The sequence below is a fragment of the Nerophis ophidion genome, linkage group LG13, assembly GCF_033978795.1.
Source record: "Nerophis ophidion isolate RoL-2023_Sa linkage group LG13, RoL_Noph_v1.0, whole genome shotgun sequence".
In the NCBI taxonomy this organism is placed as follows: domain Eukaryota; kingdom Metazoa; phylum Chordata; class Actinopteri; order Syngnathiformes; family Syngnathidae; genus Nerophis; species Nerophis ophidion.
In genome coordinates this window covers 35,595,128-35,608,385 of record NC_084623.1, presented here as the reverse complement: position 1 = coordinate 35,608,385, position 13,258 = coordinate 35,595,128, and the positions used below count along the sequence as shown (strand labels likewise).

General features: G+C 36.5%; 1 protein-coding gene across 1 annotated transcript in view; it reads right to left on the bottom strand.

Moving 5' to 3' along the window:
* The window catches only part of LOC133564490 (chloride channel protein 2-like), a 361,490-nt gene that overhangs the window by 213,095 nt on the left and 135,137 nt on the right, over positions 1-13,258 (bottom strand). Inside the window, exon 3 of the mRNA XM_061918842.1 lies at positions 4,613-4,744. Coding sequence (XP_061774826.1) covers positions 4,613-4,744 — 132 coding nt within the window. The remainder of the gene's footprint in view (positions 1-4,612; positions 4,745-13,258) is intronic.

The following is a 13,258-nucleotide window of genomic DNA, read 5'->3' as shown; positions in this document are numbered from 1 at the left end:
GGAGATAGGGAAGTCTGGGCTTCCCTGCTTAGGCTGCTGCCCCCGCGACCCGACCTCGGATAAGCGGAAGATGATGGATGGATGGATGGATGTAATCTTTTAATGCTAGACATGGGGAGACCCGAAAATAATCCGTTACAGTAGTCGAGGCTAGACGTAACAAACGCATGGATAATGATCTCAGCGTCTTTAGTGAACAAAATGGAGCGAATTTTAGCGATATTACGGGAGATGAAAGAAGGCCGTTTTAGTAACGCTTTTAACGTGTGCCTCAAAGGAGAGAGTTGGGTCGAAGATAATACCCAGATTCTTTACCGTGTCGCCTTGTTTAATTCTTTGGTTGTCAAATGTTAGAGTTGTATTATTAAATAGAGTTCGGTGTCTAGCAGGACCGATAATCAGCATTTCCGTTTTTTTGGCGTTGAGTTGCAAAAAGTTAGCGGACATCCATTGTTTAATTTCATTAAGACACGCCTCCAGCTGACTACAATCTGGCGTGTTGGTCAGCTTTAGGGGCATGTAGAGTTGGGTGTCATCAGCATAACAGTGAAAGCTAACACCGTATTTGCGTATGATGTCACCTAGCGGCAGCATGTAGATGCTGAAGAGTGCAGGGCCAAGGACCGAACCCTGGGGAACTCCACACGTTACCTTAACGTAGTCCGAGGTCACATTGTTATGGGAGACACACTGCATCCTATCAGTAAGATAAGAGTTAAACCAAGACAGGGCTAAGTCTGACATACCAATTCGTGTTTTGATACGTTCTAATAAAATATTATGATCGACGGTATCGAAAGCAGCACTAAGATCGAGGAGCAGCAACATAGATGACGCATCAGAACCCATCGTTAGCAATAGATCATTAGTCATTTTTGCGAGGGCTGTCTCCGTGAAGTGATTTGCCCTGAAACCGGATTGAAAGGTTTCACATGGATTGTTGGACGCTAAGTGTTCATTTAACTGCTCCGCAACAATTTTTTCGAGGATTTTTGAAATAAAGGGAAGGTGAGACACCGGTCGGTAGTTTACCATGAGGTCAGGATCGAGGTTAGGTCTTTTAAGAAGAGGATGAATAACCGCTTTTTTGAATGCTAGGGGAACAGTGCCCGAGGAAAGTGATAAGTTTATAATATTTAGCACTGATGGACCTAATAATACAAAGAGCTCCTTGATCAGTTTCCCAGGAAGAGGGTCAAGTAAACATGTTTGTTTTATTCCATTTACACATTGTAACAATTCCTCTAATGTTATTTCCTCAAAACGAGAGAAACTATTTTGGAGGGCAGTATCCGCCGTATGTACCATCGTATCAGTGTTAATAGAACCCCGTTGTAGCTGGGACGCATTGTCTTTCATCTCCTTTCTAATGACTTCAATTTTCTTACTAAAGAATTGCATAAAGTCATCAGCTGAGTGGGTGGAGCTACTGGAAGGGGTCCCTTGTTGGGTTAGCGATGCTACCGTACTAAACAAAAATTTAGGATCGTTTTTATTACGTTGGATGAGATTTGAGTAATATTTAGCTTTAGCTAAGGTAAGCATGCGTTTATAAGTTATTAAACTATCACTCCATGCTTGATGGTGCACCTCAAGTTTAGTCGTGCGCCATTTGCGTTCCAGCGTTTTGGAGCCTTTTTTAACTTTAGCGGTGCTATGTTATCAATGGTTTCGTGCAGGGCGTCGTTAAAGTTGTTAGTGAGGTTATCAATAGAGCCCACATATTTTGGTAATGGTGCCATTACCGATGGCAGTAGGTCAGCAAGAGTTGTCGTTGTGGCCGTATTAATGTTGCGGCTGCTATTGCAGTTATTATTATTATTAGTTTGACGAACATGCGTCTGAACCTCGAATTTTATAAGGTAATGATCGGACAATACTTTAGTATACGGGAGTATCGTAACCTTGGAAACGGTGATACCCCTGACAAGCACTAGGTCTATTGTATTACCGTTGCGATGCGTGGGTTCATTTATTATTTGTGTGAGACCACAGCTATCAATTATAGTCTGGAGCGCTACGCACGGTGGGTCCGATGGGGTATTCATATGGATATTAAAGTCCCCCATTATGATTATATTATCGGCGTGTGTCACTAGATCAGCAACAAACTCTGAGAATTCATTGATAAAGTCCGAATAGGGGCCTGGGGGGTGGTAGATAAAATAAAATAATCAAATGTATTTCTAATGTATATACTTGTTCTTATGCTATCTGAACTCACTCGCTGTACATATCCTACTAAGTAAGACCTACACAGTTTTAATGTCCATTTCTCTGTTGATGCAAATGTTGATGACTAAAGTACTGATATCAACCAAAGCTCCTCATCCCATCCCCGGATTGTAGATAATGTAAATAATTCAATGTATATACTATGATGATTAACCTGTGTGATGACTATTATGCTGATGGTATATATTTGTACCAAGAATTGATTAACGTGGACCCCGACTTAAACAAGTTGAAAAACTTATTCGGTTGTTACCATTTAGTGGTCAATTGTACGGAATATATACTGAACTGTGCAATCTACTAATAAAAGTTTCAATCAATCAATCAATCAAAGATGACTTACTGTATCTTTGAACATAAACATGCTATTTTCACTCTACATTAATCAAAAATACACATCAAAATGGGCTTTGCGCACTATTATGTTTGCATAGATTAAAAGGTAATTGCAAATTATGGACAGTCAGTAAATGCACGGCCAGCGTGACTAATACTAATATTATGTCAGAAGACACGTATCAAAACAAATTCATTAGCAGAGAGAGCTCAGCAGTGCACTTTAGTTTAGCAATGGCACTAAAAGAGAAAAACTTACAGTCTCAAAGACTACAGACATTTCTTGAAAAAAAAGGTTAATGTTCAAATGAAAGTAAACCAGTGGTTAGAGTGTCTGCCCAAAGATCAGTAGGTTGTGAGTTCAAACTCCGGCTGAGTCATACCAAAGACTATAAAAATGGGACCCATTATTAAAGGCACACTGTATATGGGGTGCAAATGCATTTAAAGTGTCTAGGAAGAAGTACAACTCAAAGCTTTTGAACAATTCTAAATCAAGACGGTCATACAGATCACCCCTAAAACCTAATCATTTTGTCAGGTTCGTCCCTGACAGTTTAGTTAGGTTTTAGTTGTCAGGCTTTCCCCTGACAGTTTGTTTTTTTTTTAGTTTTTTCCTCTGCATTTGTCTGTTTCCTCTGTGTTTAGTATCTCCTGTCTTTAGTTCCTGTCTAGTGCTCTTATTTTGTCAGCTTCCTGTCTTGTTCCCTGAGTAATGTGTTCCTCCTCAGCTGCGGCTGATTGGCACCTGGCCACACCTGTTGCCAATCGGCCCGATCCTATTTGTACCTGCTTTGTCTTGTGTCAGTTGCTGGATCATTGTATTGTCATTCGGACTTGTATTGTCGTTGCCACATATCACTCTTGTCGTGCTACCTGTCGTGTCGTTTTGTTACAGCTACTACCTGTCATGCTACATTTTGTCCTGGTCGTCGTAGCGCTAAGCTGTTTCTGTTAGCATTAGTTATTTCCAGTTTTTCTCTTTGCTATCCACTAGCTTCCATGCTAAAGTTCCTTTTTGTTTTCTAGCTTCCAGTGCTAGCTCCCTTAGTTTGTTATTCCGCCCACGTGCGTCCTTTTTGTTTGTTCTTGTTTAGTTTGAATTAAATCATGTTTTCATATTCTACGCCTGCCTCCGTCTCTGCATCTTGGGGTTCAACAACAAATACCCTGACATTAGTTTTTACTCTGTGTCTTTGTTTCCTGTCAGCGCTTTTATTTTGGTTATTTCCTGTTTTTCTCCCTGAGCGCTGTTTCCCCTCAGCTGCGGCTGATTGGCACCTGGCCACACCTGGTGTCAATCAGCCGACTGCTATTTGAACCTGTTTTGTCCTCCAGTCAGATGCTGGATTATTGTCACCACTACCTGTCAATGTCATTATTACTTATCGTTGTAGCTGTGTCTACTTTTGTTCACTCTGCTCATGCCATAGTTCCTTTGTGTCACAGTAAGTGTTTTTGTTCATAGCCAAGTTTGTTCTCCGCCTTGTGCGCGCATTTTGTTGCTAGTTTCTGTTTGCTGGATCCTGTTTCCCGTTTTCCAGTTTGACTGTTCCTAAATCCTGGTTTGTGCTTTTTCATTTCTAAAGATTAAATCATATTTCCCCGCACAATGCCTGCCGCCTTCTCTGCATCTTGGGGTTCGTCACAAACTAACTCTGACACACTTGTTCCTTATCCAATTTCTGACATGTCCTGATATTTTAATAAAAAATTGCCAATAACTTTTTGCACTCTAAAGTTAAAACATGTATGTTTAAGCAAATTGCGACTACATATTACTCCAAATTTACATTCTTCCCCCTGTGTGCATTTAACTGTGATCCTTTCCTTTTTGTACAGTATCAAATTTGTGAGACAGCATACATACAGTAAATACTAATTTTGAGTAACGGAACGTATTATCACAAGGACAAACCGTATTGTGCAGCTATGGGCTTTGCATAGCCTGCAAAATTTTAAAACAGCAGCTAGTTTGTGCGTGTATAAACACCATTCCGCTACCGCTACTTATGACTTTCCTTCCATGTTCCCGTCTCACCTTGAAGGCAAATGGCAATGCAAAAGTCCACCACCCAGCTGACCAATGCCATGAGTAGTCCCAGCAGGATGAGGAAGATCCAGTCCTCCCCGACCCGTGAGATCAGGAACTTTTGGCAGCGAAACGTGCAAACTACAGGGAAGACAGGAGGACAGAATGTCAGGTCTCAAAGAAAACACTGTAGAACTACACCTATACAGAATGAGTAAGTAACGTTAAGTTGTTGTTTTCACATGAAGATCGGGAGATTAGATGGTCTTGGAAAAAAGTACAATTATTTATTAAGCTGTAAATCAAACGTTATAGAAACTGCCATTTGGCTATTGTTAAGGGACTACACTACTGTACATTTGCAAGCTCAACATAATGACTGGGCAACAAGAATCATAATGGTACCTACCACTTGTCGTTTGGCAAAAAAGTAGCCTGCTCACTGAAGCACAAAGAAGCAAAACTAAATGCTAAAGAGATCTAAAACAAGATATCGTATTAACTGATGGACTATTCAACTAAAATGTTCTGGAAGCCTTGTTTACAGACAGCAAGAACTGACCATAGATCTCCCGTCCAAAGGCAAAACCCAGTAACTAAATTTTGGTAAAAACTGAGCTGATAATTTTGGAGTTCCTAGGGGATATGCTTTACATTAGTGTATGCGATTTTGTAATTTGTTCCATAAGTAAACTGTTACGCGCATGGCAGGACCTAGCAACTACCACATAACCGCGTAGATACAACAGAAAAACCTAGTATCTCAAGGGACCAATCGGAGCTTCTTTGTCAGTCGCCTTATTGTCTTTAATGAGACATTTGCACGAATGGGGGCCGACGGTCAACCTGATTATGTGATATTATGGCACGAGGGGATATTTGGAAGATTGGCCCAGGACGTTGCAAGCACCTTCATTAAATGTATTGTTCTTCATTCTTCCCCTTGCATACTCTTTTTGGGCAGATAACTGTGGAGGTCAAAATAAAAACTGGACGCTGTACACAGCTCTTGCCCAATGTGCAAACGCAGAATGGGGCCCACCCGAGATTGTGATAAAATATCTGGAGAAAGGTTACACGTTCATGAGAGCAGATTCAATCCATGGCTCAATCGGCAAGAAAATGAAAGCTCAAGAAAACATCTATACGTTTGATGATTTTGTAAATCTTTGTAAGACAGCATCAAGATAGATCGGTTTTCCTTTGTTTTCTCAAAATCAGCTAGGAATGAGTTACTAGGTTTTGCCTTGGGACGGGAGAGATGACATTGCAAAGCTCTTCTATATCTTAAGATATTTAACCTACCAACTGGTTATTATTGTCATAAAGTTAAAAAATCCAAACAGGAGGTATATTTTTAGACACTAGTCGAAGAGTCTCTATATGACAGGAGGGCTTTGCGTCTTTAAGGACATCTTGCAAGATTTCTAGTGATTTGAAAGCATCTTTGCCAGATTACGGCCTCCTCTTGTTATAGTATACGTAGTTGGGGCTTTGCAGCAGCATCTAGACTAGATTTGACCAATCTAAATACCGTATTTTTCGGACTATAAGACGCAGTTTTTTTTCATAGTTTGGCCGGGGGTGCGACATATACTCTGGAGCGACTTATGTGGGAAATTATTAACACATTACCGTAAAATATCAAATAATATTATTTATCTCCTTCGCGGAAGAGACGAAGAAAATGTCAGCAATCGTCACACACATGTCAGCAATCGTCACATACACGTCAACCAATAAGAATTCGGCGGGGGAGGATCATGGCAGAAGTGCATTGTGGGTCATGGAATGCTAACTACTATATGCTATATGCTACTGCCGTAGCAATTAAAATGGATCATTTCATCGTTGGCGGTAATTTATAAAAACTGAGAAGGGCTGAACAAAAATGGCCCCGAAAAGGAAATCATGTACTGCAGATTACAAGATGGACGAAGTGAAATATGCAGCAGAAAACGACAAGAGGAAGCGGCGCATACATTTGGAGTTGGCAGAGTTGTCGAGGAAGAAGATTTCATGGGATTTAGCGACTAGGAGTGACAGATTGTTTGGTAAACGTATAGCATGTTCTATATGTTGAAGTTATTTGAATGACGTACACTTATTCAGCTTGTTGTTCACTATTCTTTATTTATTTTAAATTGCCTTCCAAATGTCTATTCTTAGTGTAGGATTTTATCAAATACATTTTCCCCAAAAATGCGACTTATACTCCAGTGCGACGTATGTATGTTTTTTTTTTTCTTCTTTATTGTGCATTTTTGGCCGGAGCGACTTATAATCCGAAAAATACGGTATATTATTGAGAACTGATGAAGCCTGCTCGGATGAGAGGAGAAACGTCTATTAAGAAACTTAACAGTCCAGTTGCGATCGATTGAGTGTCCTGAGAAGAAAATGACCTGGATGAATGAGAACATCAATAGAAACTAGTTAAAGATTCTTCATAGACAAGAAAGCTTTGCTGTTTTTAGGAGTCAGCTGCAAAAATAGTGGACTCTCACAAAGTTTTGAATTAAACTCTTGTCCTGGGCTGATGTCATTCATGGGCTGGGTTTTGTCCACAGGCCGCTAGTTGAACAGACTTGGTTTTGTAATTGATCTGCCTGACTTCAGTGGCACGCAGTGTGGGATCAGTGACGGTGTAGATGTGAGTGTGAATGTTTCTTATACTATAGTTAATAGTTCTGCCTTTTGCCTGAAATTAGCTGGGATAGGCTCCAGCTCTTTACAGTCATGAACAAGATAAGCAGTAGAAAAGGGTGGAAGAATGGTTATTGTTCTGGTAATATGCTGCTACCTCTTTGGTTATTAGATATTTTGGGTAATACTGATTCAGTTAGAAAATCTCTTTTTAATAGTCAACCAATGCATTGCACCCATATGAGTAGGTATGTTGCATTATTTTATTATTAACATGTCACTGATGCAATAACTCTCTTAATCAAAAGTATGTGCATACACATACAGTAAGTATGCTGTGTTGCAAGGTAACACTCATATCACAGTATCTTTTCTTTATGTTTACCCTCTCATAAGCCTGTCCTCACTTCCCCTTTTTCCTCAGCAAGGAAAAAGAAAATAGACTTGGGAGGTATATGAGGCTCCTTGAACCACATTATCATTACAGCACCACTATTTATGTTATACAGTGCAGCATAGGAGTGTGACAATATTTTGATGAGGCGAATTATGGCATTATTTAACTCAGTGGTTCTCAAATGGGGGTACGCATACCCCTGGGGGTACTTGAAGGTTTGCCAAGGGGTACGTGAGATTTTTTTTTAAATATTCTAAAAATAGCAACAATTTAAAAATCCTTTATAAATATATTCATTGAATAATACTTCAACAGAATATGAATGTAAGTTCATTAACTGTGAAAAGAAATGCAACAATGCAATATTCAGTGTTGACAGCTAGATTTTTTGTGGACATGTTCCATAAATATTGATGTTTAAGAATTCTTTTTTTGTGAAGAAATGTTTAGAATTAAGTTCATGAATCCAGATGGATCTCTACTACAATCCCCAAAGAGGGCACTTTAAGTTGATGATTACTCCTATGTGTAGAAATCTTTATTTATCAAAATAATCACTTGTTTATTTTTCAACAACTTTGTAGTTGTTTTTATATCTTTTTTTCCAAATAGTTCAAGAAAGACCACTACAAATGAGCAATAATTTGCACTGTTATACAATTTAATAAATCAGAAACTGATGACATAGTGCTGTATTTTACTTCTTTATCTCTTTTTTTCAATTAAATAATCCGAAAAATACAGTATATTCTCTGTGTACAAACAAACATGCAAAATGGATTGCCCTCTTTTTGTTTTTGTGCACTCTCAACCTTTTTCAGCAAATATACTGTCAACATTGTCGGTTTCTATTTGAATACTTTTTTGAGTTGTGCTTATGTGTACTAGGTTTGTGAAATAAGAACAAAAGCAAAATGGAATACGGGTTAGCATAATTTTAAAAAACCAACAACAACTTAGTATCTAGCAAATATCAACCAATAGTAGACCCAAGCACTCTCCATTATTGGGAACAAGCTAAACTGCTGTGAGCAGGATGTTAAAGCTTAATGACAAATTAGCATCTAATAAGGCACAGTTTTGTTCACAAACTGAATAACACATTTGCATCTATTATGCAAACCAAGGTCAGCGGTGCCCTTTTCCCTGGCGAATGTTTGATTTCCAGCTTGATCAACAAGCTGCACTACAGTGCTACTTTTTGTCTGGGTGGTTGTAAGTCAGATACAATGTACAGGTAAACTCGGGTTCTGTTCAAAGCTTCAACAGGACTTGAAGTTGCTGCAGTATCTGGGTCAGTATGACTCTCTGCCATGCCAGAAAACAAATCTATGTCTTTTTGAACTGTGCATGGAGCAGTGTTTCACCAAAAAGAAGTCATGACTCATAAAACGAAAAAATGGAAATCAAGATTATTACACATTACTTGGTCAACAATTGGAAATTGCCTTTAAAAGCCACAAAAATGATTGTGACTATATTCTGTAAGACCTTAGTAATACTATTAAATCTTTGTAAGGATTGGCATTAATAGTCAGTATCATGAATTCTTTACTGATCAGTGCAGTAACAAGACTGAAAAGCAAAATTGAAAGCATTGCCTCCTCTTAATACTATTTACTATAAATGAATAGTCTCTATATCAGTGGTCACCAGGTAGCCCGTAAGGACCAGATGAGTAGCCCGCTGGCCTGTTCTAAAAATAGCTCAAACAGCAGCACTTACCAGTGGGCTTCCTCTATTTTTTAAATTGTATTTATTTTCTAGCAAGCTGGTCTCGCTTTACTCAACATTTTTAATTCTAATAAAGACAAAACTCAAATGGAATTTGAAAATCCAAGAAAATATTTTAAAGACTTGGTCTTCACTTGTTTAAATAAATACATTTATTTTTTTACTTTGCTTCTTATAACTTTCAGAAAGACAATTTTAGAGAAAAAATACAACCTTGAAAATGATTTTAGGATTTTTAAAACACCTTCCTCTTCTTTCCTGACAATTTAAATCAATGTTCAAGTATTTTTTATTTTTTATTGTAAAGAATAATAAATACATTTTAATTTAATTCTTCATTTTAGCTTCTGTTTTTTCGATGAAGAATATTTGTGAAATATTTCTTCAAACTTATGAATACAATTCCCCAAAAATATTCTGGCAAATCTTGTAAATCTTTAGAGTCAAATTTAAATCTTTTTTCAAATTCTTTAAAATTTTTGTTCTGGAAAATCTAGAATAAATAATGATTTGTCTTTGTTAGAAATATAGCTTGGTCCAATTTGTTATATATTATAACAGTGCAGTTTGGATTTTAACCTATTTAAAGCATGTCATCAAAATTCTAAAATTAATTTTAATCAGCAAAAATTACAAATGATGTTCCATAAATTTTTTTTCAAACTTTTTCAGAAAGATTCGAATCAGCTAGTTTTTCTCTTAATTTTTTTCGGTTGAATTTTGAATTTTAAAGAGTCGAAATTGAAGATAAACTATGTCTCAAAATTAAATTTTCTTTTTTTGTGTGTGTTTTCTCCTCTTCTAAACCATTCAATTAAGTGTTTTTTTCATCATTCATTCATTTCATCAAAAAAATTCCGTCAAAGGAAAAAAATTGTACGACGGAATGACAGACAGAAATACCCATTTTTTTTATATATATAGATTTATTTATTAAAGGTAAATTGAGCCAATCGGCAATTTCTGGCAATTTATTTAAGTGTGTATCAAACTGGTAGCCCTTCGCATTAATCTGTACCCAAGAAGTAGCTCTTGGTTTCAAAAAGGTTGGTGACCCCTGCTCTATATCAGTTAAGTGCCACCAGAATTAAGTAAACATTAGTTATAGTTAATTCCAAGGTTAACTTCCGTGACGGTGTTAACGCTTGACGTTCATTGTTTTCACCTGTACAGATGACTGTGAGAATCTAATTAAAATGCTTAGGGTGAAACCCTCAAAATATGCCAAATTAGATTTCTACTACTAGTGCTTGAAGGTGATATTGTGCAATTAATGCTATGTAACTTACTTTTTACGTAATTAATACATGACTATTGTATGTAGGATTATGTAGCACACACCGTTGTAACAGTAGTTGTATACAGACATCATTAATGAATGATTCATGCCCCAATTGTGCGGACTGAAAGCACTTAAAGTACTGGAAAAGCTTGCAAACTGTTTTGCAAATTTCCTGTAATCTATGTTGTTTTTACTTTTCTCTCTGATAATTCTAACATTAGTTGTTGTGGATTCGATTTAATTTTGGTGAATTTGTTGTTCGTCTTTTATTTCGTTATCAATTTGTTGATATTATTGAATAATTCATATGACTATTATTCAACTTGCACATTATAAAACTTTCATAAAAAAAACAGTGATGTTTTGCACAAAATGTGTGTTGTTTCACAATAGTATTTATGGTTTGTGCACTTTAAAGACCCTGGCACCATTTCAAAAGTACTGATTTGGCACTGGTATCAGATAACATCTACAAACGGGGTATACAAAGTATGGCCTGGGGGCCATTTACAGCCCCCAGCTTGTGTTTTTATTGGCTGGCAACACATTCCCAATAAATAATAAAATCATTCCAGACTAGAAAATTACACCAAAAACTACAATACGCAATTTCGGGAGAAATTACGTCCGAATGCTTAAACGCTAATGCGAGCATGCTGAGATTTAAAATGCCTCATGTACCAAGTAAAATATTTCAGAAGTATACGCACTTAAAATTTGCTAAAAAAGTTAGCATGCTAACAGTTAGCATATATCAAATACCAATATATGTGACTCTGAGGTGTTCAAATGTTAAATTGGCTAAACAAGTTACCATTCTAACATTAGTATGATAACAGTTAACATCTCAGGTACCAAGGTATATGACTCTGAGGTTTCCAGCTTTAAAATTAGCTACACAATTTAGCATGCTAGAAGGCCAACATTGCTAATAGCTAGCATGTGTTGAGTACCACGTCAAAATTCACAAAAAAATATGTATTACGTTATTGTTAGCATTGTAGCATGGTAGTTTAGCATGCTAACAGTTAGAATGTGTGGCTGCTAAATTGAATAAAAAAAGTTAGCATGCTAATGATAGTCACGCTGCCTTAGCCTGAGCCAATTAGTGGCCACAATAGTGGACAGTACAGTCCGACTGTTTTGGTCTTGTACAGTGGCCAATACTAATATAGTATTGATATTTTTTGTTCATTTATCCATTGTTATGCTTAAAAAAATGCTTAATTCACGGAAATATCACATAGAATATACTTTGTTGCCGATAACACAAAGCTAAGAAATTGATCTTGTGTTCAGGTCGTTTAGCATATATTGATTGACCTATATTGTATTGGTTTTAGTATATTTAATGTACCGAATGTTTTAAAGTAGCCCCCACTTTCTTTAATTGTTATTCATGCGTACCTAACTGGAAAAAGTTTGGCCACCTTTGATCTGAAGAAACCCAACCTTAACCCCCATCTATTTGGTATGTATGTCCCGGAACACATTTTGTTAAGACTTTGGAGGTTCTACTGAATAAAGTATCCGATCTGAACAAAAACGTATGTTTACTTCCTCAGAATAGAAGTATTGCTTGCAAGAGATGAAGGTACATTCTTTAACAGTTTAGGAATCTTAACTTTTACAGTTTCTAAAATATATTAAAAAAAAAAAAACAACCTTATAATGACGAAAATTGTATATATATATATTTATCAGGGCTGCGAATCATTGGGTGTCGCACGATTCGATTCAATGTCGTCGCACGATTCGATTCAATATCAATTCTTGGGGTCACGATTCGATTCAAAATCAATTTTTTTTTTTCCAATTTAACACGATTCTCGATTCAAAAACTATTTTTTCCCGATTTAAAAAGGATTCTGTATTCATTCAATACATAGGATTTCAGCAGGATCTACCCCAGTCTGCTGATGTGCTAGCAGAGTAGTAGATTTTTGTAAAAAGCTTGTATAATTGTAAAAGGACAATGTTTTATCAACTGATTGCAATAATGTAAATGTGTTTTAACTATTAAACGAACCATAAATATGACTTATTTTATCTTTGTGAAAATATTGGACAGTGTGTTGTCAAGTTTATGAGATGCGATGCAAGAGTAAGCCACTGTGACACTATTGTTCTTTTTTTTTATTTTTATAAACTTCTAATGATAATGTCAATTAGGGATTTGCTGAAATTATAACTAATATTGATACTGTTGTTGATAATATTCATTTTTGTTTCACTACTTTTGGTTTGTTCTGTGTCGTGTTTGTGTCTCCTTTCAATTGCTTTGTTGATTGCAGTTCTGAGTGTTGCTGGGGCAGGTTTGGTTTTGGAATTGGATTGCATTCTTATGGTGTTGCTGTGTATTGTTTAGTTGGATTGATAAAAAAAATAAATTGAAAAAAATTAGAAATGAAAAATAATTAAAAAAAATAAACTAAAAAAATAGATTTTTTAAAAATGAGAATCGATTCTGAATCGCACAACGTGAGAATCGCGATTCAAATATATATATATATATATATATATATATATATATATATATATATATATATATATATATATATAAAAAATGTGTGTGCTTACAGTCAGACAAACAATA